This window comes from Salmo salar, chromosome 01 (genome assembly GCF_965601325.2).
Source record: "Salmo salar chromosome 01, fSalSal1, whole genome shotgun sequence".
In the NCBI taxonomy this organism is placed as follows: Eukaryota; Metazoa; Chordata; class Actinopteri; order Salmoniformes; family Salmonidae; genus Salmo; species Salmo salar.
Genome location: NC_138291.1, coordinates 34,126,212 through 34,153,280, shown reverse-complemented (window position 1 = coordinate 34,153,280; position 27,069 = coordinate 34,126,212). Strand labels below are relative to the sequence as shown.

General features: G+C 44.0%; 1 protein-coding gene across 1 annotated transcript in view; it reads left to right on the top strand.

Moving 5' to 3' along the window:
• The window catches only part of aqr (aquarius intron-binding spliceosomal factor), a 61,204-nt gene that overhangs the window by 19,696 nt on the left and 14,439 nt on the right, over nt 1-27,069 (top strand). Inside the window, exons 19-31 of the mRNA XM_082973741.1 lie at nt 5,239-5,408; nt 5,961-6,202; nt 6,322-6,468; nt 7,303-7,372; nt 8,756-8,866; nt 10,240-10,349; nt 14,018-14,153; nt 15,617-15,826; nt 18,178-18,315; nt 18,429-18,500; nt 19,177-19,364; nt 20,107-20,278; nt 25,817-25,987. Of these exons, the coding sequence (XP_082829867.1) occupies nt 5,239-5,408; nt 5,961-6,202; nt 6,322-6,468; nt 7,303-7,372; nt 8,756-8,866; nt 10,240-10,349; nt 14,018-14,153; nt 15,617-15,826; nt 18,178-18,315; nt 18,429-18,500; nt 19,177-19,364; nt 20,107-20,278; nt 25,817-25,987 (1,937 nt within the window). The remainder of the gene's footprint in view (nt 1-5,238; nt 5,409-5,960; nt 6,203-6,321; nt 6,469-7,302; nt 7,373-8,755; nt 8,867-10,239; nt 10,350-14,017; nt 14,154-15,616; nt 15,827-18,177; nt 18,316-18,428; nt 18,501-19,176; nt 19,365-20,106; nt 20,279-25,816; nt 25,988-27,069) is intronic.

Sequence of the window (27,069 nt, the reverse complement as noted above, 5' to 3'; positions counted from 1 at the left end):
AAGCTGTGACTGGGCCTGCCATGGCTTTTCTTTCCGCTAAATGTTTGGCTATGAAAAGAGACATTCAGGCATATTACCCTGATCGAAGGTCAGTTTTGCATTACCCCTCCTAATGATTAAGGTTATGATTGGGGAAGTGTACGCTGATCCTAGGGCTTAGCCTACTACAGGCAACTTCTACCTAGAGCCTTCCTCTTCCACCAGCAGCGTTCAGAGCGGGCTATTGGAGTGTATAATGTCAGGTTAACCTCCAGAAATGTTATCCTAAGTGTTCGTCCTTTCCCGTCTGAACATGTGTCCGTGCACCTCTACCAAAGCACTATGTACCTTCTTCGCTCCTCTCCATGTTCCCACTGTATTAAAAATGCAGAGAGAGGTGCTAACTGGGCTGGTGTATCTATGTAACGAGCCTAGCGCTGTTTAAACTTTCAGATGCCCACAGGGCCCAGCCAGGGACAGACATGACACCTATCACTGGGCACTTTGTGAAAAGTGGCGCTATCATTTCTATTTATTTATTTATTTATCCTCCATTTATTCAGCAACCCAATAGAGATTTAAAAGCTTTTATAGAAGCTTTTTTGCCTGGTCTACATTGCCATAAGCTGTAAAAGTCAGCAAAGCTGGAAATAGCTCAAAGATACAAACGCCTAAATCTGAGTTTGGCTACTTTTCTCTACTGGCTGCCTGCCTGCCTAGCTCTTCAGACACCAATCTCCAGCTGTCCTCAGCCCTTTATTTCAGTGTGTAAGTGTCCTCCTTCCAGCCACTCGTTCGTCAATCGCACCACACTACTTTTAGTAGAGGGGATTTAAAGGAAATGCATGGGATGGGGCCACCGGCTTGAGTTTCACTACCAGGGCTCTGGACTATGGCACCACCAATACTCCCATTTAAATGTTTGTGAAAGGTGAGACACACACACACACACACACACACACACAGGCACGTCAGTGGCTCCCCATGGGAATAAGTCTAAAGCCTCTAGCCTGTGTGTGTGAGAGACATGAGAATGTAATGTGTGTCGGTGCTGAGGTGGGAGATGAGTGGCATGAGAATGTAATGTGGGGGTGGATAGTGAGGTGGGAGATTAGTGGCCTGGACTAGGATTTGAAAGCTTAGCTCTCTTGGGGACCAGGGAAGATGCCCTGGTATTCATGAAATGGTAGGCAGATGATGACCCCTAAAATGTATTTTTGGGGGTCTGGCCAGTGTAACTAATGCTTCTCTGATTTCAAGATCTTTCATCTTTCTCTCTCATCTCTCTCGCTGTGTGTCCTTGTGTTGTTACATAAGTGATGAACATGGCCAGGCTCATATACCACCGCCGTACATCATTAGACATGTATTGGCTAATAGACTGTTTGAGAATTAATTGGGTTATCAGTAAACCTCCAAATGCAATTTTGGGGTTAGTTGAGTTGCATGCAACGATGTATATAAAAACCCTGGATTGCTGATGCTATGTATTGGCTAGTGAGAGGCTTTGAAGCCACCGATCGGCCATATTGGCACTCCCCAGAAGGAGCAGTCCTCCATAGGAATGAATGCTATTCTACAGTATTTAAATTTAATGTTTCAAGGACAAAATTATATGTATTTAATTGTTTTTGTTTTAGTGGGGACAGTAACATTAGAATGTTATGTAAAACTATACTTTAAGGACAATGTTTTCATGCTTTTTTTTATGTTTAGCTCACATAATATACAGTTGAAGTCGGAAGTTTACATACACTTAGGCTGGTGTCATTTAAAACTCATTTTTCAACCACTCCACAAATTTGTTGTTAAAACCTCTTACATCTAGACGTTCCGCTAGCGGAACACCTGCTCCAATATCCAATGATGGGCGTGGCGCGAAATACAAATTCCTCTAAAATCCGAAAACATCCATTTTTCAAACATATGACTATTTCACAGCATTTTAAAGACAAGACTCTCGTTAATCTAACCAAACTGTCCGATTTCAAAAAGGCTTTACAGAAAAAGCAAAACATTAGATTATGTCAGCAGAGTACCCAGCCAGAAATAATCAGACACCCATTTTTCAAGCTAGCATATAATGTCACAAAAACCCAGAAGACAGCTAAATGCAGCACTAACCTTTGATGATCTTCATCAGATGACACACCTAGGACATTATGTTATACAATACGTGCATGTTTTGTTCAATCAAGTTCATATTTATATCAAAAAACAGCTTTTTACATTAGCATGTGACGTTCAGAACTAGCATACCCCCCGCAAACTTCCGGGGAATTTACTAACAATTTACTAAATTACTCACGATAAACGTTCACAAAAAGCATAACAATTATTTTAAGAATTATAGATACAGAACTCCTCTATGCACTCGATATGTCCGATTTTAAAATAGCTTTTTGGTGAAAGCACATTTTGCAATACTCTAAGTACATAGCCCAGCCATCACGGGCTAGCTATTTAGACACCCGGCAAGTTTAGCCTTCACCAAAATCAGATTTACTATTACAAAAGTTTGATTACCTTTTGTTGTCTTCGTCAGAATGCACTCCCAGGACTGCTACTTCAATAACAAATGTTGGTTTGGTCCAAAATAATCCATCGTTATATCCGAATAGTGGCGTTTTGTTCGTGCGTTCCAGAAACTATCCGAAATGGTAAATCAGGGTCGCGCGCATGGCGCATTTCGTGACAAAAAAATTGTAAATATTCCATTACCGTACTTCGAAGCATGTCAACCGCTGTTTAAAATCAATTTTTATGCAATTTATCTCGTAAAAAAGCGATAATATTCCAACCGGGAATCTCCTTTTCGGCAAACAGAGGAAAAAACACAAAGACGGGGGCGGCCAGTGCACGCGCCTAAGCCCACAGTCCCTTGATCGGCCACTTGAGAAAGGCGATAATGTGTTTCAGCCTGGGGCTGGAATGACGACAGAAGTTCAAGAAATGGTCAGACAGGGTACTTCCTGTACAGAATCTTCTCACGTTTTGGCCTGCCAAATGAGTTCTGTTATACTCAGACACCATTCAAACAGTTTTAGAAACTTTGGAGTGTTTTCTATCCAAAGCTAATAATTATATGCAAATTCTAGTTTCTGGGCAGGACTAATAATCAGATTAAATCGGGTACGTTTTTTATCCAGCCGTGAAAATACTGCCCCCTAGCCACAACAGGTTAACAAACTATAGTTTTGGCAAGTCGGTTAGGACATCTACTTTGTGCATGACACAAGTCATTTTTCCAACAATTGTTTACAAATTATTTCACTTATAATTCACTGTATCACAATTCCAGTGGGTCAGAAGTTTACATACACTAAGTTGACTGTGCCTTTAAACAGCTTGGAAAATTCCAGAAAATGATCTCATGGCTTTAGGTGCTTCTGATAGGCTAATTGACATCATTTGAGTCAATTGGAGGTGTACCTGTGGATGTATTTCAAGGCCACCTTCAAACTCAGTGCCTCTTTGCTTGACATCATGGGAAAATCAAAAGATATCTGCCAAGACCTCAGAAAATAAATTGTAGACCTCCACAAGTCTGGTTCATCCTTGGGAGCAATTTCCAAACGCCTGAAGGTACCACGTTCATCTGTACAAACAATAGTATGCAAGTATAAACACCATGGGACCACGCAGCCGTCATACCGTTCACTAAGGAGAAGCGTTCTGTCTCTAAGAGATGAACGTACTTTGGTGCGAAAAGTGCAAATCAATCCCAGAACAACAGCAAAGGATCTTGTGAAGATGCTGGAGGAAACGGGTACAAAAGTATCTATATCCACTGTAAAACGAGTCCTATATCAACATAGACATGAAAGGCCGCTCAGCAAGGAAGAAGCCACTGCTCCAAAACCGCCATAATAAAGCCAGACTTCGGTTTGCAACTCCACATGGGGACAAAGATCGTACTTTTTTGAGAAATGTCCTCTGGTCTGATGAAACAAAAACAGAACTGTTTGTCCATAATGACCATCCTTATGTTTGGAGGAAGAAGGGGGAGGCTTGCAAGCCAAAGAACACCATCCCAACCCTGAAGCACGGGGGTGACAGCATCGTGTTGTGAGGGTGCTTTGCTGCAGGAGGGACTGGTGCGCTTCACAAAATAGATGGCATCATGATAAAAGAAAATGTACATGGATATATTGAAGCAACATCTCAAGACATCAGTCAGGAAGTTAAAGCTTGGTCACAAATGGGTCTTCCAAATGAACATTGACACCAAGCATACTTCCACAGTTGTGGCAAAATGGCTTAAGGACAACAAAGTCAAGGTATTGGAGTGGCCATCACAAAGCCCTGACCTCAATCCTATAGAAAGTCTGTGGGCAGAATTGAAAAAGCGCGTGCAAGCAAGGAGGCCTACAAACCTGACTCAATTACACCAGCTCTGTCAGTAGGAATGGGGCAAAATTCACCCAACTTATTGTGGGAAGCTTGTGGAAGGCTACTCGAAACGTTTGACCCAAGTTAAACAATTTAAAGGCAATGCTACCAAATAGTAATTGAGTGTATGTAAACTTCTGACCCACTGGGAATGTGATGGAAAAAAAAAAAAAAAACCTGAAATAAATCATTCTCCCTACTATTATTCTGACATTTCACATTCTTAAAATAAAGTGGTGATCCTAACTGACCTAAGACAGGACATTTTTACTAGGATTAAAGGTCAGTAATTGTGAAAAACTGAGTTTTTAAATGTATTTGGCTAAGGTGTATGTAAACTTCCGACTTCAACTGTATTTTTAAAGTATGCACTAGGTGTCTGTAATAGAATAAACATGGTAAAAATGTATGTGGACATTAAATGCATTTCTATAGCTTCCAAAATTGTTTTTTACAACGGTGGGGAAGTACCAAGATGGTGTGGTGGCTTCAAAACAGCACCCCCTGTCAGTCATCGTGTGTGTGTGTGTGTGTGTGTTGTGTGTGTGTGTGTGTGTGTGTGTGTGTGTGTGTGTGTGTGTGTGTACAGTATATAAATCAATGGTTGCATGTCACAAGATCACATACCAGTTTCTGCCTTGCATGCCTGTTTTTTTTTCTTCTCTCAAGTGAATTAATACTAAAAACTAACTTTTTAAATATTAAACCGTTTACAATCCTATCATATATTCTATTTAAATATGTTCTTTCTATTATCCTATTCCTGCTGGAAATGCACAGGTAAACGTTTTACCTTTGTGCAAATACGTATTAATTAAATCTTGACCATAATGTACTACAATGTGTTGTCCCTATTCTATTCCCCAGGCCCTGACCCCAAGCCCAAACTGAGAGGAGACACCAGGACGTTCAGAGTGTGGCTGGACCCTAACCAGTACCAGCAGGATATGACCAGCAGTATTCAGAACACCACTGAGGACCCCTACGAGTCCTTCAACATCATCATGAGACGCAAGCCCAAAGAGAACAACTTCAAGGTGAGTGGGGGGGTACTGTATTACTGCTCATTACACATGACCCAGACCACCTTTGTTATTTAAACTCCCTCTCTCAATATCCCTCCCTCCCCTCCATCCCTTCTTTACTTTTTTCAAACTACCTCTCACCTGCCATCTATCCATTTATTGCTTCCTCTCTCTTTCCCTTCCCATCATCCCTCCCTTTATTTGATCATCGCCACCAGGCCTTGATCTCTTCTTCTCCACCCCACCCCTGGGTGATCAATCACTCAGACTGGTGCGGCTGGGTCCTGGAGCTGGAAGCCTGAGGGTGATCCAGGATTACCTCCAGTTCAAGGCCTCTGATTCCCCCCCCCCACTGACCCCAGACAGAGGCCCTCGAGGGCCCCCCTCCCCCTCATCTCTTGTTGTCCATCTCTGGAGGAATTCCTGTAGTATGATGCACATTCTGTTAAATCAGGTTGCACTACTGGAGGAGGCTGCTGCTGGCAGAGAAGGCCAAGAGAGCCAGGAGTTATCTTGGCAATTCAAATGTAGCCGTTAACTATCTTGGTGTGTTTTCTCCCCCAGGCTGTCCTGGAGACGATCAGGAACCTGATGAACACTGAGTGTGTGGTCCCAGAATGGCTCCATGACATCATCCTGGGCTATGGTGACCCGGGCTCCGCCCACTACTCCAAGATGCCCAATCAGATCTCCTCCCTGGACTTCAATGACACCTTCCTGTCGATCGACCACCTGAGGTCCTGTTTCCCTGGTTACACTGTCAAGGTCACCGAGGACAACCCTGAGTTGCAGATACCCCCTTTCAGGTCAGAGGTCAAGGGTCAGATGGAGTAGGGTTGGGGTCATTGTCTTCCTGGGCTGTTGTCTTTTTGATGTGGTCCAACCTCAACATATCTTTGAACCTTCTGCTCTTTCCCCACCCTAGAATCAAGTTCCCTGTGCAGAACACGGTAGAGAAAGGCAAGAAGAGGAAGGCAGACTCCGAGGAGAAAATAGAGGAAGAAAAAACTCTTATAGTGGAGCCTCACGTCACGCCCAACAGGGGACCCTACCCCTACAACCAGCCCAAACGGTGAGGGTCGAAGGTTAAAGTTCAGGTTCCCAGGTCAACCAAAAGAGTTCAGGAGTCCCTGCAGGGTTGGCACCGCACAGAGGTCAAGTCCTTGTCCTCTCTCTAGCCAGTCAAGTCTCATCTTGCTCCACTATGTCCACAGGGCTCCTAAATAAAGCACCCACCTTTTTGTTTAGCCTATGCTCAGGGCCTGCGTGTTTCCACCCCTAATGTGCCTGCCTGCTCCAAATTTAGCTTCCCCCAAAGGCCTGACTAGTTTATGCTTGAGGGCGCTTACTGAGCAAACCTTTCCCCCTAGAGCAAAAACAACCCCTGCTCTGTAAAATGCAACGCTCTAAAATGTTTACATTTCTGTCAGGGACGTTTTATAGTGATTCCTATTTATTCGGGTTGGTGTGTTTTGATTTGCTATGTTAGCGTGAGTTCTGGGGATTTGCGCTGTTGGCTGTGTAGTGTTTTGGTGGTTCTGTTTGGTGAGGTAATTTCCTGACATTTTAGCCCTGTAGCGAACTAGATCAAAACAAACTGTCAAATTCGGTTGTTGATGTCTTAATTATATCAATCTTAATCATAACTGAGCAGAAATTAATTGGCTTGTTAGTTAATGAAATTATCATTCATCTGATCTGATGGTAACTTTGCTTCTTCAGTTGCACATTGATATTCAAATCCTGTTAGTCACAGAAGCTCCTCTGGGTCCCTTGACTGAAACGTCTTTCATGAGGGTTTCAAACACTTCATCACAGAGCTTGTTGAAAACAGCTTTCGTTTAGCTTCTCTGAACATTTTCCTTAAAACCTTCTAACCATGAGTTCTAACTTTGTGTTTGAACAGAAATACCATCCAGTTTACACCAACTCAGGTTGAGGCCATCCGCGCTGGGATGCAGCCTGGACTGACCATGGTAAGAACATTTTACGGACTTAAGTATACCTCGTCTGCTACCTTTTTACACAAATCCGATAAACTGACCTCATACTGTTCATAGGAATCATTGATATTGCTTTTCATACTTTAATATATTTTCAAGATGAAACATCTTGTAGGAATTGACTCCTATCTGGCCACTTGAATAAACCAAGGCAATGGACAGACGGCATTAAAAGTTTGAGCAACAATTGAAGTCTCCCGGCCATTGGCTTGTGAGTTAAACTGCCTTTCAATCACTCATAGCCCAGGGTGTGATGTTGGCTACTTCAGCAGGCCGGCCATACCAGTGAGCTGTGATATGACAGGTGTAATATTGGCCCTGTCTGCTTGAAGAGCTGAGGATTTGTGACCACTCTTCCTGACGCAGGGAACTCCCCAGCCACTAGTAAATAAGGTGCAGATCAGTCACACCTTGCCAGTGAAATACTTCCCTGAATGCCCATCCGCTAAATGATCTTAAATGGTGCCGATGAAGAACACACACACACACACACACTACCGCCTTGCTTTGATGAAGCTCATTCCTGGCGTGGTGATTGGTAGCTGGCTGAGTGGGCAGTCTGAGTAAATATGGCAGTCGTAAAACAACTCTGCACAGACACACACACCGTTCACTGGCATGTCGCGACAATCGTTAGCAGCCAAGACAGCCTCCCAGTCCCATGCTTTTCCGATCATCTGTTGGATCAGTGTAGGAGCCACTTTTAACCCTGGTTTAAAGTTTTTACTTTGTTTTGGGGTGTCCAGTCCGTAAAGTGGACTGGCTTTTATGCGAGTGCCTTAACACTTACCTGTGGTAAGACAGTGGCTAAATGTTTTTATGAATATACTGTCAAGTAAACTCCATTCCCAGTTGTCGCCTCGGCTAGTCTGTGAGCACCTTTCGTCCTGGGAAAGCCCTGATGGAAATGGAATAGTTTGTTTATGATCCTTTCCAACTGGTGTCGTGGTGTTTGTTTGAGGACGGTGATGGTTCTAGACTCGAGGATCTCTAAAACCTTAACTAGATACAAAGAAGGTCAAGGAGCCGATGGAAAGAGCTTCTTCTCTGTAGTTTTATTTGTCTTCTCTCTCTGTGTTTCTGTGTCCTTGCCTGTGAGTGCAGGGAGGATGACCTTGCATGCCAAGCACTTCTCACCTCAGCCCTACTCTCACACACCGGTCCTGTCTGATCCGCTGAGGGGGAAACTGTGTGTGTGTTCTGACAGGCACAGGGCCGCCTTGTCAGAACCACTGGGCTCTCTGATGGCAGAGGCATTTTCTGTTAGCTAACCACCCTTCTCCTTTTTCTCCTCCGTGCACTTTCTCTCGCTGCCTCATGTTCTCTCTCTATCCCTCCTCCCTCACTCTCCGTTAGGTTGTGGGTCCTCCAGGTACAGGAAAGACCGATGTGGCCGTCCAGATCATCTCCAACCTCTACCACAACTTCCCTGAGCAGAGAACCCTCATAGTCACACACTCCAACCAGGTAGGAAATGCCTCTAAAATGACTCAGTGCATTCGGAAAGTATTCAGGCCCCTTGACGTTTTCCACATTTTATGTTACAGCCTTATTCTAAAATGTATTAAATAAGAAAGTCATCAGTCTACACACTACCCCATAATGACAAAGCGAAAACAGGTTTCTCTGGTCTGATGAAACCAAGATTGAACTCTTTGGCCTGAATGACAAGCGTCATGTCTGGAGGAAACCTAGCACCATCCCTATGGTGAAGCATGGTGGTGGTAGCATCATGCTGTGGGGATGCATTTCAGCGGCAGGGACTGGGAGACTGGGAGGGAGGATCGGGAAAATAACCGGAGCAAAGTACAGAGAGATCCTTGAAGAACTGCTCCAGAGCGCTCAGGACCTGAGACTGTTGCGAAGGTTCACCTTCCAGCAGGAACGACTTTAAGCGCACAGCCAAGACAACGCAGGGGTGGCTTCGGGACAAGTGTCAATGTCCTTGAGTTGCCCAGCCAGAGCCCAGACTTGAACCCGATCAAACAGCTCTGGAGAGACCTGAAAAGAACTGTGCAGTGACACTCCCATTCCAACCTGACAGAGCTTGAGAGGATCTGCAGAGAAGAATGGGAGAAACTCCCCAAATACAGGTCGGCCAAGCGTGTAGCATCATACGCGAGAAGACTCAAGGCTGTAATCGCTGCCAAAGGTGCTTCAACAAAGTACTCAGTAAAGGGTCTGAATATTATGTAAATGTGACTATTTCTGTTTTATATTTTTAATAAATGTGCTCAATTTCATAACCTGTTTTTGCTTTGTCATTATGGGATATTGGGTGTAGATTGATGGGGGGGGGGGGGGCTCCTTAATCAATTTTGGAATAAGGCTGTAACGTAACAAATTGGAAAAAGTGAAGGGGACTGAATACTTTCTGAATGCACTGTGTACCATCATTTATAGGCATGTAGCAGAAGCTTTTATCCAAAGCAACATATGGATAACACACAGGCCCCTATATTCATAGATATGGCCCATATAGTCACACGTATTGCATGTTGGAACCTTTTTTATAAAAAGGTTCTTCACCTCTTGACTGATCATATTTTAGGAAGCAAAGTTGCTGCAGGAGGAATTCACCAATCCTCCCCAAAATGGTGCCATTAATCACTGAGAAATCCCAACCTAATGTCACGGAGGAAAAATTAAAAATCTCCCCTGTGCCCCAGTCTCCTCGCCTCAGTATTTAATCAAAAAGCCTTGTCCCCTTTCTGTTCACCCTGCAACTGTGTGTGTGTGTGTGTGTGTGTGTGTGTGTGTGTGTGTGTGTGTGTGTGTGTGTGTGTGTGTGTGTGTGTGCGCGTGCGCAGGCATTCACCTCTGTTCTGTGTGTGTTCCAGGCTCTGAACCAGCTGTTTGAGAAGATCATGGCTCTGGACATAGACGAGCGTCACCTCCTGCGTATGGGCCACGGAGAGGAGGCACTGGAAACTGAGAAGGACTTCAGTAGGTGAGAGAATGCCACATGTGGTGTTACACACACACACACACACACACACACACACACGCACGTCTCTCCCTCCCCCTCTCACATGCCCAACTACACACACATTCCTTACTGACCTCACACACACAACTCTACACATGCATACATCTATCTGAGCACACAACCAGCTCCACACATGCAGTACACATACATGCAGTACAACAACATACAGTGACGGGTATAGCCAGCTGGTCCCTCTCATAATTAGTCCAAGTCAGACAGAGCCACTCGATACCCCCCATACACTCCAGCCTGGTCATGGTTTTATCTTAATTAGGGCCTACTGCGCTCACGCATGCTCGCTGTCTCCCCTATTTCCATCAACCATTCCATCCTGATTAGTGCTCTCAACATTTGAGCCTTGTACAGTGTCTCACTGGCCCATTTGGGACTCATTTGGCATGAAAAGTGTTTTTAGAGTTTTATTTGGAGGACCGATTTGGCTACCAAAACTGGTTGGGTCTTCTTCAAGACCTTACTAGGCTGTGGATTTGAGGCCTCGGTGGTCCCTTGTTGTTGCAGACCCCTGGTGCATGCACACAGATGCCGGGAGCAGATTGTCTCACCGGTAGGAAACACGCTAGAATTCTCAGGGCAGCCGCGGTAGTTCACCCACCCACGCAATTGGGGGAATTCTTTCTGTTGCTATGTGTCTCTGTCTCATTCAATGCCTTGAGGTACTGTGACTCAGAGACCTAACCACACAGACATTGACTAGCGGGAGAGAGATGGGGAAGCCAGCAAACTGAAACCATTTACAGCAGACCTGAGACTGAGTGGGGGAGGGAGGAAGAGCGGAAGGGAGAGACCCAAAACCTTTACATAACCATTTTTTCCCCATCCACCTTTACATGAAGCACCTAAAAAGTATTGTTTATTATTCAGTCTGCTTTAAAGACCAAAATAGGGATGTTGGTCTAAAATAGTTCCAACCTAATTTAATATTAAGTGCTCGTGCAGCGTCCATTTTGACTAGCTTTGATCTTGCTGTCAGACGGACTAACTAGTTAATTGAGACCAAGTATAAACCTCCGTGAGGATGAATAGCCTCGAGCCTTGTATCAGAGCAGGAGCCTAATGGAGTCTGTCTATTAGACTACTACATCTTTAGCCAATGGAAACTATGTGTGCTCAAAGAATGTCAGTGGAAGCCACAACAAATAGGTCTAGTGATACAAAATATACATGGATCAGATCAGTTGTGTTGATTACATAGGCAGACATTGCTCTAAACCTAGAGATTCTGGCCTTACCTAGTCTTGGCTCACTAAAGCCTTAGGCCGGGATTCAATCCGATCGCGGGTCAAAGGCATTGCAGCTTTTAACGGCAATGATTCCGCATTCGCAAAGATCCCATTTACAGTAAACGCTGCGTATGTCGGCTCTATCGGAAAAGCCGCAATGCCTATAACCCGAGATCGTATTGAATCGCGACCTTAGCATTAGGAGTTCATGCACGATCCTCTTCTGTTTTAAAACTGAATGGTTTTCTCCTGTTTCCTGCCAACTGAACACAGCTCCTTGTTGCGTAGAGCAGAGATGAGGAGTGGATGTGACGGCCCTCTCTCTGGAGGAGCACCATTGCATTATGCAGATCAGCTAAAGCTAGCTACAGCACCAGGACGAGAGGCAGATTAAGCTGCTGCTAAGAACATGCACACTGACTCCACATTCACTCCTTCCTTCCGGTCCAATGACGAGGAAGGAGTAAGCTGGGGACACTAATTAACACTACTGTATGGGAGGAACAATGAACAGGCATAGAGGCCTTCTCTGTTCTCACTGCTCAACCAATGGTAGTTTACAGTGACATTAATATACAGTACTTTGCCTTTTAATCAAAAATGTCAAATGCTATAAATACACCGTTTCCCTTCTCTCAGTTAAGTGAAGTTTTAATGAGATTGAAATACTGGTTGGTCAGAGAACACGGGTGTAAGTTGAAAGCTCTTCGTGACTAAATGGGTCAGTTTGTGTGTTCTCGCTTTCTCAGTCTCTCCTGGGATGGTAGAGCAGAAGGCTGCTTTTGTGAGGAGGGAAACAAGGTCGCCACTTTTTTTTAAATGTTATCGTCAGCCGGTGTAATTCTGTTTGAATCCTCTGCTGTGAAGCTTAGTGGGATATCTATTTATAGGTCCCTACCTCAACTCTCTCTCACAGCACTGTGTCTGGGTGACCTCTGACATGGCATGTCCCAGTGCCACGTACTAATACAAATTGGCTTTCTGGTTTGTTGTGGCGGGACACCTAACTAGACAAGATGACAAGTTTTTACTGTGATTTTAGTCTTTTCCGTTTGTTCAAAATCTTTTTTTATTTATTTTTTATTTATTCAATAGTAGTCAATTGTGGTAAATAATATATGTGATCAGTGGTACACATTATTAGTGACAAAGGAAATTTGGTCCATCTAGCTATTTTGTGCATTTATTTCCCATCGCCTCAGCAACCAACACTTTAATACCCAGCGTTGAGTAGGGGTGTAAAGTACTTAAGTATTTTTGGTACCTGTACTTTACTATTTATATTTTTGACTAATTTTACTTGACTACATTCCTGAAGAAATATTGTACTTTTTACAGTATTTTCCCTGACAATCAGTACTTGTTACATTTGAATGCTTAGCAGGACAGGAAAATGTGTCAAATTCATACACTTGTCAAGAGAACACGTGGTCGTCCCTACTGCCTCTGGCGGACTCTAAACACATTCATCTTTTGTAAATAATGTCTAAGTGTTGGAGTGCGCCCCTGGCTATCCATACAGTTTAAAAACAAGAAAATGGTGCCGTCTGCTTTGCCCCTTTACCCCTACCTACATGTACATATTACCTGAATTACCTAGACTAACCTGTTCCCCAGCACATTGACTCGGTATCTGTATATACTGTAGCCTCGTTGTTATTTTATTGTTACTTTAGTTTATTTAGTAAATATTTTCTTAACCACGTTGGTTAAGGGTTTGAAAGTAAGTAGTTCACGGTAAGGTCTGCACCTGTTTTAGGCGGTGCATGTGACAAATACATTTTGATTTGATTACATTTATATAAGGATTTTTAAAGCATTTTTACTTTTGAGGCTTAAGTATATTTGAGCAATTACATTTACTTTTGATACTTAATTATATTTAAAACCAAATACTTTTATACTGAATTATTTTACTGGCTGACTTTCACTTTTACTTGAGTAACTTTCTATTAAGGCATCTATACTTTTACTGAAGTATGACAATTGGGTACTTTTTCCACCACTGCCATTGAGTTAGCATTCGTATACTTTTGATTATCCACTTGAAGCCTGCTGCCTTGTTGCTTACAGCTGATTCTCACGTGTAGGATGAACATTTTAGAGGTTTAAAACGCTATCCCTAGGCTATGATGTCACAGGTTTAGGCTTCAGATCTCCTCAAAACATGAACATTTCCCCTCAGAATTGTGTGATATGACCCTCAGCTATTGAAGGGCAGGCAATGTGTAAGGGAGGTTGGGACTGTTATCAGCACTATGATTTTCCATCTCGAGGTAAAAAAAAAAAACATAAAAAAAAAAAAATACGCTAGTAAGTCCCAATAACGTAACAGGGTTGAGGTTGTCCTAGAATGAAAAGACTGATGTAATGTGGAATGTTGTTCAGGTATGGGCGTGTGAACTACGTGCTGGCCAGGAGGCTGGAGCTGCTCAGAGAGGTGGGTCGTCTGCAGGAGAGTCTGGATGTCCCCGGAGACGTGTCCTACACCTGTGAGACCGCAGGACACTTCTACCTCTACCAGGTCAGTACAGGAGGATGTGTGGGTTCTGGGTGCAGGCGTATATGGATGTGAACGTGTGTGTGTGTGTGCCACTTTCCAGTACAGGGAGGACACATGCATTTCCAGATGAATCAATAATTCTTTATATCCCCACCTGCAAAAATAGAGAATAAAATGCATCTCTAAAATCAACGTTCAAGGGGATAAAGTCTGCTTATCCGTGTTGCGCTTTCCACATCCCAGTTCAGTAAGTGTCAGTATCTAGTTTCCTTTCACTTCATATCTGCCTTCGACAGAGAATACCACAATATTATACCAACCCCTCAGTTATTATACTCGATCCTCCGTTTATTTCTGTCACCTAAATACTGCATACTGGCTCCAGGAGGCATCAGCAGAACAGCCCAGAATAGACAACAGAGCCTTTTTAAACAAAAGAGAAGACAACCCAAGGCAACTGTCAACTTAAGAAGACCTGAGATGGCTCATACGATAGCCCATATCAATAATCAAGAAGAGTTCTCACTGAGGAGGCATGCTGTCAGTAAGATGAAACTAGGAGCACGGGAGGCTGGTGAGGGGAGGCAGAGGAGTGAGGGAGACAGTGGTTTAATAGCAGATTCCACAGTCATTGTGTCAGGCTCAGTATTGTAGTGGGGGTTATGGAACCTATGGTCTATGCCAGACCCCTCACTCAACACATTGAAATCCTCCATGCCAGTAAGGGGTCTCCCCTCTTCTCTGATTCCTATTGTCATCAAGCTTTTTATAGTCTTTGAACAGACGCAAGCAGAACAGACACCAGCTATCTACACGACTTCACGGACAACTCATCAAAATATCTCCCATAACATTGTCATAAAGGTTTCTAAATGGTTACACATCTCTGTGTATAGGCCAGGGCACTCCTGTCAGATGAAGAGTGTCCTCTGTTCCCTCTCATCTGCCCTGTCACCTTACCACTCAGAGACCTTGTAAGGGATTGGACATCAGGCAGTAATGAGCATGAGGAGATGGTCCTGATGTAGAATATCAGGGGTGGATAATGGTCTCTGTTAATCGTTATGGCCTATTAAAGCAGATGGCCAAGCGACAGCCCCATTTGGAATACTGATTCAATTGAAAGTTGTTCATTTCCCTAAGGCTGTGTTTGTTTTCCTTTGTTTGAAAGTATCACTATATATCACGGTTCCACACGTTCTCGTGACACTCAAGGGGAAAATAGAATTCATATTTTATTCTGTTCTTTTCCCATTTATATTCTTACTATAAAATGTGTGTTTGCGTCCATGTCTATGACTGTGCGTGCCTTTTTTGTATGTGATGCAACGAGCGTGTTTGTATGAAGAAGCAGGCGTGCTCTGTGAATGGGACTCAACTGTGTGTATCTGTATGAGTGAGAATGCATGTGTGCGGCATTCCAAAAAGGAGCAAGACCTGTAACATCCAGGAGGGGGGGTCTGTCTGGTGTCCTCCCGCTGTAGGTGATGTCTCGCTGGGAAGAGTACATGAGCAAGGTCCGTTCGAAGCAGGGCTGTCCGGTGGAGGCCGAGGCCGTGGCAGCACAGTTCCCCTTCCATAAGTATTTCTCAAACGCCCCCCAGCCTGTGTTCTACGGTCGCTCCTACGAAGAAGACATGGACATCGCAGAGGGCTGCTACCGACACATCAAGAAGATCTTTACCCAGCTGGAGGTAGGGCAGGCCACACACACACACACACGCATCACGTAGAGGCGCACACACACACGTCACATGTTTATCTAGATGAAGGCACATGCTCAACACGCCAAGAAGCTCCTCACTGTCAGAGGTCAACATGTCACACTCACAACCTCTTGAACACACACATCTTCACCCCAGTCAGTGGTAAGTGTGTTTCTCTCTCACACACACACACCATGTCAGCAGATTGGCTGTTCCTCATGGGTCATTAGCCAGCTGTGTGTGTTGTGGGCAGGTGGGAGCTGGAACACTGAACACATGATTGTGTTTACCCCACTGGCTCCATAACAGGTCCGATTCTGATCCCCTCTCTCTATGGACGTCCTACTCTTTGCGGAAGTAGCTTTGCAGGCACAGTTGCATCGCATTGAATCAGATTTCAACAGCTGTTTCTGTTGTGATATTAGGAGTTTGTAATATGATGCGGTTGGATAGATGGCGCAATTCTTTTCTTTTCCATTTTCACCACCATCTTTATCTCCACGTAACTCTCTCTCTCGGCCTCCCTTTTTCTCCCTCCTATCCCTTTCCTCTCCCTCTCCTCCCTCTCTCTGTGTGAGTGTGTTGTGTGAGACATGGGTTGGCATTACATGACATGTGGCAGTGCATGTCTCCCCAGATGAAGCTGGGAGATTACAGGCCCCTGCATTCACTCTGCATTCCCTACACACTCACACACACACACACACACACACACACACACACACCTCAGATACAGCCCCTCCTGGTTGCGCCCAGTCTTTATATAGAGATAACAATAACGTTAGAGATTTATGGGAGCAACGTTGAAGGCCTCACAGAAGCAATAAAGAAGTTATTCACTGGAGGTAATATCCTAACATGTATGTGTGGCCTTGATTTTTCTATAGCATCCCTCGTATCACTGGCCCCATCACATCAGACAGGAGAACCTCACTATGTTCACTCAGCCTGGCCTTAGCCTCGCCCATGATGCTGCTGTGATATCAGTCTGTCTCCCCACCTAGATGTTACAATCTCCCTCTACAATCACAGGAGAATGAAAGTGCTCTGTTGCCTGGCTGCCTACCAGGAGTGTTTTAAAGATGTTTGTGTATTATGAGGTGCCAACACACACACACACACACACACAACCGGAACACAGTGTACAGAGATGTCTACCGCTTGGATTTCTCTACATCCAGCCTCACGCTATTTATCCTTTTTCTTTTCTTTTTCCTATATTTTTCTTCCTCTCCTTTCAGTCCGCGAAGCCTCCCAGGGAGGTAGGAAGAAAGACGGCTTAATTTCACCCTTCAACCGCTGAGGAACCACGGGGGGGATAAAAATAGCCCTCATTAATATTACATGTTTTGGTCGCGTTTAATATTATTGTAAAAATAGGAACTTATCAAATATTTATCTCTCCCAGTTCCCTCTGAGGCTCCACCTCCCTCAGCCCTCCTCACCCCCCAAGCCCCTTGACCGCAAATGTGGCCGTCTCAAAATAACCACACTAGCCTACTAGCCCACTCTCATCCCCAGCAGTATAGAGCTATGATGTCTCTGCCTGGTCTCTCTCAATTTAAGCGACTCCCTTTCGGTCCCTTTTAGGAAAACACCCCCAGTCTTGCTTTTCCCATTCAGAAGAGCCCTGTAATGGAATCTGTTGTGAAGTGCTGGGCTGCTCACTAAGCTTCTATTGAACACTAACCCATATCCTTTAAATGCTCACCCTGCCTGCTCCTGAGGATAGAAAGGACTGACAAGTAGATTGCTGAAAATGAGGATATCCGGTCTTGAGATCTCAAGGATTTCCTAAAAGCATAGCAAGGTCACGTGCAATTACTGTCTTACATTTCATTCCTTGTTTTGGTATTTTTTTCAATGGAATCTCTAAGAATCCTGTTTTTAGGTAATGGAATGTGAATTTTTGTTTTTATATTTAAAAAAATGTACGGCCTTGCATGACCTCCCTGTTGTAGATGACAGCATTTGACATATATCTGGACACACAATTGATTATGGTCCCCTATTTTGGCACCAAAGCAAAGTATTTTTTCCGACATAGATGTATTGTGTTTATTTAGAGCATTGAGTCAGATCACATCCCCGTGGATGGAGGTTTAAGTGTTATATTACCCTTCACTTTTTTTTACATCCAAGGATAATTGTATTCCATTGTGTCATCTTATGATAAACATCTGCTCACTGTGGTGCAGCGCTTTGAACCAGTCATCACAACCTGACAATGCGGGCGATTTAACCTTTAACCCTAACCCCAGCCCTCTGAACCACCTTCTTACTAGTGTGTGTGTGTGTGTGTGTGTGTGTGTGTGTGTGTGTGTGTGTGTGTCCATCAGGAGTTCCGGGCCTTTGAGCTGCTGAGGAGCGGACTGGACCGTTCCAAGTACCTGCTGGTAAAGGAGGCAAAGATCATCGCTATGACCTGCACCCACGCTGCCCTCAAACGCCATGACCTGGTAGAGCTGGGCTTCAAGGTCAGACACACACACTCCACACACACACACACACACACACACACCCTACGATCACACACACAACTCGGGTCAGAGGCAACTCGTCACTTACACAAATGTTCTTCTGTTTTCAGTATGACAACATCCTGATGGAGGAAGCAGCTCAGATCCTGGAGATAGAGACCTTCATCCCTCTCCTGCTGCAGGTACATTACTACAGCCAGACCCCCAAATCCCACTGGTCTGAAGCCCTTTTTTAGGTCTATACTTCCCCTGAGAAGAGAACTCCTTGTCACTCAGGATGAATGGGGTCATCATGCTGAGGCCTAATAGCCTCAGGTAGCAGATGGCATCAGGGAGACCATTAAGCCACATCAACCTGGCCAACAACCTCTTAGTCTCCTCTTGCTCCAACCAACGCTAACATCCAACCCATCATGCCTGCTGTCGTAGCATCGCAGGCGGTAACGAGAATCCACATCCCCCACCTTTCATTTTCCTTCCATTGGATCCCTATCAGTGATTGAATCAGGCTGGACTTATGAGCCTTGGTAATATCAGGTTTGTCTGGGGTCAAGCCCTCATTACTCTCCCTCCTAATCAGCAGAAGCCTAGTAAACGCATCAGTGAGGCTCCGCTCTGTCTCTATCCTACCTCTCCTCTCCTGCATTCCCAGTATTATATACCAGCCAGATAGATGGCGCACAAAGTTCACCACTCAGTTCACAGGCAGAGGGAGGAGAATGGAGAGAAGGAAAGGTGAAGAGCAGATGTGTGAAGAGGTGCAGGGCCGGTGATGGGCGTTTTTGAATTACAAGGCGTTTTCCCTAAGAACACTTTGTGGAGAAGAACTGACCTTGTATCTTTCCTCTCCCGCTCCAGAACCCAGAAGACGGTTACAGCAGGCTGAAGCGTTGGATCATGATAGGAGACCACCACCAGCTGCCCCCCGTCATTAAGAACATGGCTTTCCAGAAGTACTCCAACATGGAGCAGTCCCTGTTCACCCGCTTCGTACGCCTAGGGGTGCCCACCGTTGACCTGGACGCACAGGGACGTGCCCGCGCCAGGTGGGTTAGACACTGGGGACAAGGGAATATGGTTTAAACTGAAACGCTGAATACGGTACATATTATTTTGATCTAATCAAACATAAACAAGTCATTTGAAGTTTTCATCATCAAACATTTATGCACAAATAGCAACAGAATATTTGGTTTAGTGTGAATGTGACATTTCTTAATCCTCTTAAACATAAGACAAGACAAGAATAACTAGTCTGTTAGCCAGGAGGGTTTAATTGGTTATGTCCGTGATCCAATAGGTTCTAAGTAGCCGCTGATACACGTGAATGGCTCCCTGGCTAATTGGCTTGGCTAATCAGTAGTAGTGCCCTCAGTATGTACTGTATACTAACATGAACGCTAAAATGGTGAATAGTGAATCGCTCTTTAAAGGTGCTACACTAAGGTTTTTTTTTTTTTTACATTTTTGCATTATAATTTCAGAAAACCTTGATCATATTCCTGGCGCTAAAAGTGGAATGATAGTGTTTCACAGTATTACTTACCCGCCAATGTTCTGACTGGCCGTGATATTGGCCTTTGGATTTCTTCTGCCAGAGCGGAATCTGTTGTCAAACTGGGAAAGCTGTTTTGACTTTGTGGCTATTAGTGGCAGATAAATGATGGCCATTTTCTGAAATTACAATGCAAACATTCTACATAATCCTATGTGTAGCACCTTTTTAATACTGTGTCATTCTCTAACCATATGAATGACTGCTAACATGGTAGTCCATCTCTCCTCCAGTCTGTGTAACCTGTATAACTGGCGCTATAAGCAGCTGGGGAACCTGCCCCACGTACAGCTCTTGCCCCAGTTCCAGGCCCCCAACCCTGGCCTGACCTTCGACTTCCAGCTAATCAACGTGGAGGACTTCAATGGAGTGGGAGAGTCCGAGCCCAACCCTTACTTCTACCAGGTTAATAATGCACATTTATACAGGAACACGCACAAGGACTTTGCGTACGCCCACACACACAAGCACGCAAACACAAGCAGTCCACCTAGACTTACACACACACACACACACACACACACACACACACACACACACACACTTCACATATGCGCACACTCACCACAGTAGCATAGTAGTGTTTATTGTTCAAGGATTCATTCATTTTAAAGCTTAATGGATTCAGAACAAGTCCAGATGATATATTCATTACCCGGGCTAGCTAACCGTTAACACTGGAGCCACTCAGGACAGGCTAATGACTCTGTCCTCCAGACTAGCACTTAGATTGTCTTTCCTTATAAAGTGGCTTAGGCTGGTGTCTCTGTCTGTCTGTGTGCGTGTCTCTGTCTGTCTGTGTGCGTGTCTCTGTCTGTCTGTGTGCGTGTCTCTGTCTGTCTGTGTGCGTGTCTCTGTCTGTCTGTGTGCGTGTCTCTGTCTGTCTGTGTGCGTGTCTCTGTCTGTCTGTGTGCGTGTCTCTGTCTGTCTGTGTGCGTGTCTCTGTCTGTGTTTCCGTCTCAGGGTTTCCGTTAGGAAAATGTGGCGCCGGACATTTGACTGGCAGCATTTTAATGAACTGGACCCATATGCATTGGGTGCATAATCTGATTAGGGCTTCCACCCACAGTGCTCAGAATGACAGATCAGGTTTAGATTATGGTGATAGGTTTGAACAGAACATGCAGCTCCGTGCGTCGTCCTTACTGAGTTCTGATGCACACTTTGAAGTAGAGTTGGGCGGTATCCAGATGTTCATACCGTTTCTGTGCCATACCGTTTCTGTGCCGTACCGTTGCTGTGCCATACCGGGGTATAAAAACGGGGGGGGGGGCTATTTCTGGGGGGACGCACAAAACAATTTAGGCAACAGAGGTCTTGACCCAGGAGAGGGTTGAATGTCTCTGCTGTAACCAAGAAGCTTGATGTAGCCACTTAGCCAGCAGGTTAGCAAAACCAATGTATAGCTGGAGCTCTGAGCTGGATTTCATTTATTTCACATATTATATTTCTTATAGTTATACTTAATTTAAAGTTATAAGCAGTGGTGTAGCCCGCAGACCCTGCACAGTTTATGGTATAAACGGTATATCGGCCAATAATACTTTGAAGATGTTAAAATAACTGTCCACATTTACTTTTCCTCACACAACAAGATGAGTAACGAACAGCAAAATCACAAGCCTATGTCAATCTACTATCCCCCATAGTAGAAAAGTTGACCTATTCTATTGGTCTGCTTGTCGTTCTGTGCAAGAAAGAAATTGCCTATTCCAAACGGACTCTGGGACAGTTGTGGGACGATACAACCAATACATTTAAAAAAAAAATATTATTATAATTTTTTTTAAAAGCAATGAGTCACAATGTTTAGGTTAAAATGTTGATAAACAATTATTTCTTCACATTATAAGCGTACCAATGCACACAAGCACTAGGCTAGGCACAAATGTTAATTCCCTAATGCAATGAGCAGGAAAACACTTTGTCAAAAGGGCACCTCCGATGTTAGCAGTTTCATGTGACTGATAAGAAAATAGCAGTTAGAAATCTAGGAAGAGGAGAGACCTAAAGATGTAGTCTTACTCTACTGGACAATGACAGAATGTTGATTTGAAAACCAATAGAACTTGAGAGAAATAAGCTTCTGGTTTCAATGGTATATGGAGGTCTTTATTAAAGAATTGCCTCCACGTTTCTATGGTCAGAATCGGATTTTAACGAGGCTGCTTTGAAGTGAGGTAAGACTTGCCTCATAATATGAAGTAAAACTTTCCGGTTTTAAGAAATGAAGTACCGGTATATGTTTTTGGCCTCGTAAAAGCTCGTTTCACTCCAGCAGCAACGAACAAGCTGTTTGAGTAGCTGTAGCAGCAGCTATATGACAGAGCTGTATCTGACTAACAAAAATACACTAGGCAATTTAATTATGCAAATGAACCTGTAGACCGATCAGCATGACCGGTCAAATGTATTTCCATCGACTGGTATTTCCGTCAATGAATAGGCTAAAAAGCATTATTTCAGAAGGGCATTTTTTTCTTCTTCTCCCGGACAAGTGGCCTGCGGCAATTAGATTTATCGGCTTTTCATATTTTTTGGGGTGCCAAAAACCGGCTATTACTGGCTAACGGAAACCCTGGTATGCGTGTGTGTGTGCTGAATCTGCCCATTGTTGGTTAAATGAGGAGCGTGTGTCTCTCGGTCTGTACATCAGATCACATGAGCTCCTCTCCTCTCTGTTTTCCTATTGCCACTTTCAGGCGCCGCAAGGAAATGTACCACATCTCATAAATACCCCCCCCCCCCCCCCCCTTTAATAAGCACTCTTGTCCAGAGACCAGAGGGGTAGTGGCGCCCACCACATATACACACACATCAAGAGATCAGAGGGGTGAATTGGACTCTGGAGAGGCAATAGTGTCCAAAAGTGTGGTGAATGCCTGTCACAGCTGTACAAACAGCCTCCTCCCCCCATCACACACTCCAGCTCAAGGCACTCCTTTGGGCTCTAGCAACAGGAGACCTAGCCAACAGCGATCTATCCCCCTGTCTCTTTGGCATGGCTCATTTGCTAAAGTACATTTTACGTTAATACGGCAACCCCTCAAGATCATTGTGAGTGCCCCTGCTCTGTACACACACTTGCAATGGGCCATAAAATGAAAATGTTTCCCCTTATTAATCCACATCTCCTATAGTTGTAAAATGACACACAAGGTATGGTTGTGATGTACACTAGACCAGTTAATCCCAACCTTTTTTTGGTTACTGTACCCCGAATCACATTTTGTTCTGTACTGAAAACCCACAAAGTACCCTGGTGGATTTGACCAGAGGCCTGGTCTTATGAGCCTTCTCAAGTACCCCAGGGGTACATGTACCCCAGATTGGGAACCACTGGACTATGCTGTATATGGTCTTAGCCTCACTTCATTATTCAATAGATCACTGATGGGCGCTAGAGAAGATTGAAGTCACTGGTCATTGGAAAAGGTTAACATTCGATGGATTACTTTAGCATGTCTGTGTATTTACCAGTACATTACATTCTCAGTATCTTTCACTCAGCCCTGATTCTACAGTAGTTCAACTGAGGACTTTTAACTCTCTTTAATTTTCCTAAACGCTAGAACCGCTAAGGCAGTAATTTTGACTGCTCGTGAATTAAAAAACATGAATGTGCCATTTTTAACGTCATGCCTCCCCCCTTCCGGGCTTTTCCTAAGTAAGTCTATAGACTGTAAGATGCTGCTGCTGTTAGAATCTTAATATCACTAACGGAACTGGAGTTATAACCACTTTTATGGCGGCTTGTCTTTAAAAAAATTAAAATAATAAATAAAAATAATAAATAAATAGTCCCCCCCATTGCTCATCATCTTCCTGACAGTTGGGTCTGCTCCGCTCCTTCTCCCGACAGAGTAATGGGCCGTGCCCAGTTGATAATCACCCAGATAATTGCCTCAACTGAACCTGAACTATACCGAAACTAATTTCACACATATATAAGAACCAATGAAATGACGTAAAGTATGATGAGGGAGAATGGGTGAGTTGATGAGTGAAGGGAAGCGAACAATGCACAATGATGTAATCACCAATTGTCATTAAGAACAGAGTGGGCCATTGTATTGGTATATTTCAAATGTTCATCTTTCCACCAAATCCAAGCAGTTTTCTCAGTCTACTTGGAGTACACAGTGAGAACTTGCCATTGTAAATTACCCATCAAGACCAAGATGAATGGATGCACATGCTGCGTTTGCGCTGCTATAAGATCTGAATGAAAACTCTGGCGAGGAAGAAATGAATCATGACATTTCTGATTATTCTCCTGATTCTGAGCCTCAGCCTGAATAACTACATCTCCGAGGCCTAAACACAAAAAATCCAGAACAGTGCACACTGAGCAAGTGCCCGTGCCACTACCAAATGAAACGGTGGGAGAGGAAAGGACTGCACCATTTTTAGATGGAACAAGCCAGTGACAATGCTACGGGACAATTTATCGGCACAAAATGTCATCACTGAGACAGCAGATCCTTCATCTCAAGCAAAACGCATCAGCAATGCCATCACCAGCTTTCATTGTTTATGACATGGGCGTGTTACAGCATTCAGAGACTTGACTCTGGCTAAGCAAGGAGACCCTGTCTGTTGATGAGCTGGGAAGCTTTCATTTCTATCCTGTATGTCCATGGAGCATTCGGTGGGAGGAGCGTGTATATGGAGAGCTTCTGGTCAGACATGTAAGGGATACTTTTCTTTGGAGAAACCATGTCACCGGGTTGCTTCAGAGATCATACGTTACCTCCATTTTGATGACAAAGAAACAGACAAATTTGCCACGGTATCTGATTTATAAATAGACTATTTTTGACTGCTGTCATATTAACACTTATATTTATTATAATGCCATTATTGCTTTTGTGCTGATTATCACTATTTATCAAGCGCACTTGGTGCTTAAAAAGATGTTTAGACTACTGCTGTTTTCATCGATTGACCGTGCGTCTTGCTGACCGCGCGTCTTGCTGACCGCGCCTTAGACCTTCATAAACACAAGCATATATGAAATGTGTTAATTACACTGTTATAATGTTGCAGTCAAAATAACTGCTCATTAGCTTGAAGGGGTGGGGCCCTCGATGCCCAGCGGTTTTAGTGTTAAGGGGTAGAGGAGTGTGCCACATCCATATACTCTTTCCCTCCCTTTTTCTTTCCCTATTTCCTTCCCATCTTCCTTGCTCTCAGCCACATGCCAGTCCTGGGCCGTTACACTCAAACTGAGGCGATGGGCAGAGGCAGCTGTTGCCATGGTTACTGAGATATCTGGAGTTTGGGCACATTAGATCACATTTTGTATTAAGCAGTGACATGAGACAGACGGGCACAACTACTGGATACGCCACACGCAAACACACACACACAGATGTCTGCTCTGATGGGTGGATATGTGTGCCTTACTGCATGTCTGTATCCTAGGGAGTGTCTCTGGGCTTCAAACTGGGCCCCAGAGTATTTCCTGGTCAGATGACATAGTCAGGAAAATCTCCTGGCCTTAGTCATATTAACGGGGTCCATATCAGTCCATCCAGGTCAAGGGGAACAGAAACAGAGGTACATTGTTTTGATGAAATTCCATGGCTAGCTGTCTAGCAGAGGCCCAGGCTGTGGAGGGGGAGAGATGCCTCTCAAACCACCGCTTGGGCACAGATTTAATATACACACACAATGGTTTCCATTACCCTCAAGGACGGATGCTCTCTGGGTACTAAAAGAGTTTGACTTTGGTGTGGAAATAAATTTGTATTACGAACATGAACACTTTTGTAATCATCTCACTTTCTCTCCTATGTAATATAGGCCCATTTAAAACCAGTAGGGGAAAACATTCTCATACGCTAGGAAATTGGTTTTTGTATTTGTAATAGTATTTTGTTTAATTTCCTCTGTGTGCAAAACGTGTTATCTAACCTGCCCTCCCCTCCCTCCCTCTAGAATCTGGGTGAGGCAGAGTACTGTGTCGCTCTGTTCATGTACATGCGTCTGTTGGGATACCCTGCTGACAGGATCAGTATCCTCACCACCTACAATGGACAGAAACACCTCATCAGAGACGTCATCAACCAGCGCTGTGCTGGGAACCCCTTCTTTGGACAGCCCAACAAGGTAAGGTCTCATACACACACCAGAGTTTCCGGACATTTGACCGGCAGCGTTTTAATTTACTGGACATTTGAGAAATGTACCGGACCCATATGTATTGGGTGCGTAACCTGATTAGGGCTTTTACCCACAGTGCTCAGCATGACAGAAATCACATTTTAGATTATGGTAATTCATCTTAACAGAACATGCAACTCAGAGGAAGCTTTGAAGATGTTAGAATAACTCTCCACGTTTACTTTTCCTCAGACAAGATGAGTAACAAAATCACAAGCCTATGTCAATCTACTGTCCCCCATAGTAGAAAAGTTGACCTATTCTATTGGTCAGCTTGTACGTGCGTGAAAGAAAGGGCATTTCCAAACAGACTCTGGGACAGTTGTGGGACAATAGATCCCAAATTCATACAATACATTTGGGAAAAAAACATATTAAAAATGAATGAGTCTGAAGCAATGGATCAGAACATTAACTTAAAATGTTGATAAACTATTTCTTCACATTATAAGCTAAGCAATGCACACAAGGAAGTAGACTACGCGCAAATGTAAGTTCAATAATGCAATTAGCGGGAGAACACCGTTGTCAAAGGTGCACTGCACATGCCAGCGGTTTCATGTGACAGAGATGAAATTATCCCTTATCAATGTTGAAAGATGGGAGATCTAAAGATGCAACAACCAGCATGGGTTGCTAATATGACAAGGATTGTTCCTTTGGCTACTGAACAATGAAACAAAGTTGTTTTGAAAACAATAGAACATGAGAGAAATCGGCTACTTTTTTCAATAGCATATGGAAGTCTTTGTAATTGCCTCCACATTTATAGAAACTGATTTTGACTAGGCTACTTTGAAGCAAGGTAAGACATAATATTAAATAAAATATTCAGATTTCACACAATTAGGTATGTTTTCAAAATGCGTACCGCCTCCAGCTCATTGGAAAGTCGTGTGATGCACTGAAGCATGCCTACCGTTGCCTATGCACTTGAATGGGAAGCGTGCTTCAATTACCAGTTTGAAAAATAAAATAGTAGCTATTTTTTATCGTGGCCATCAAAACAATTTGAACACGCGATTGCA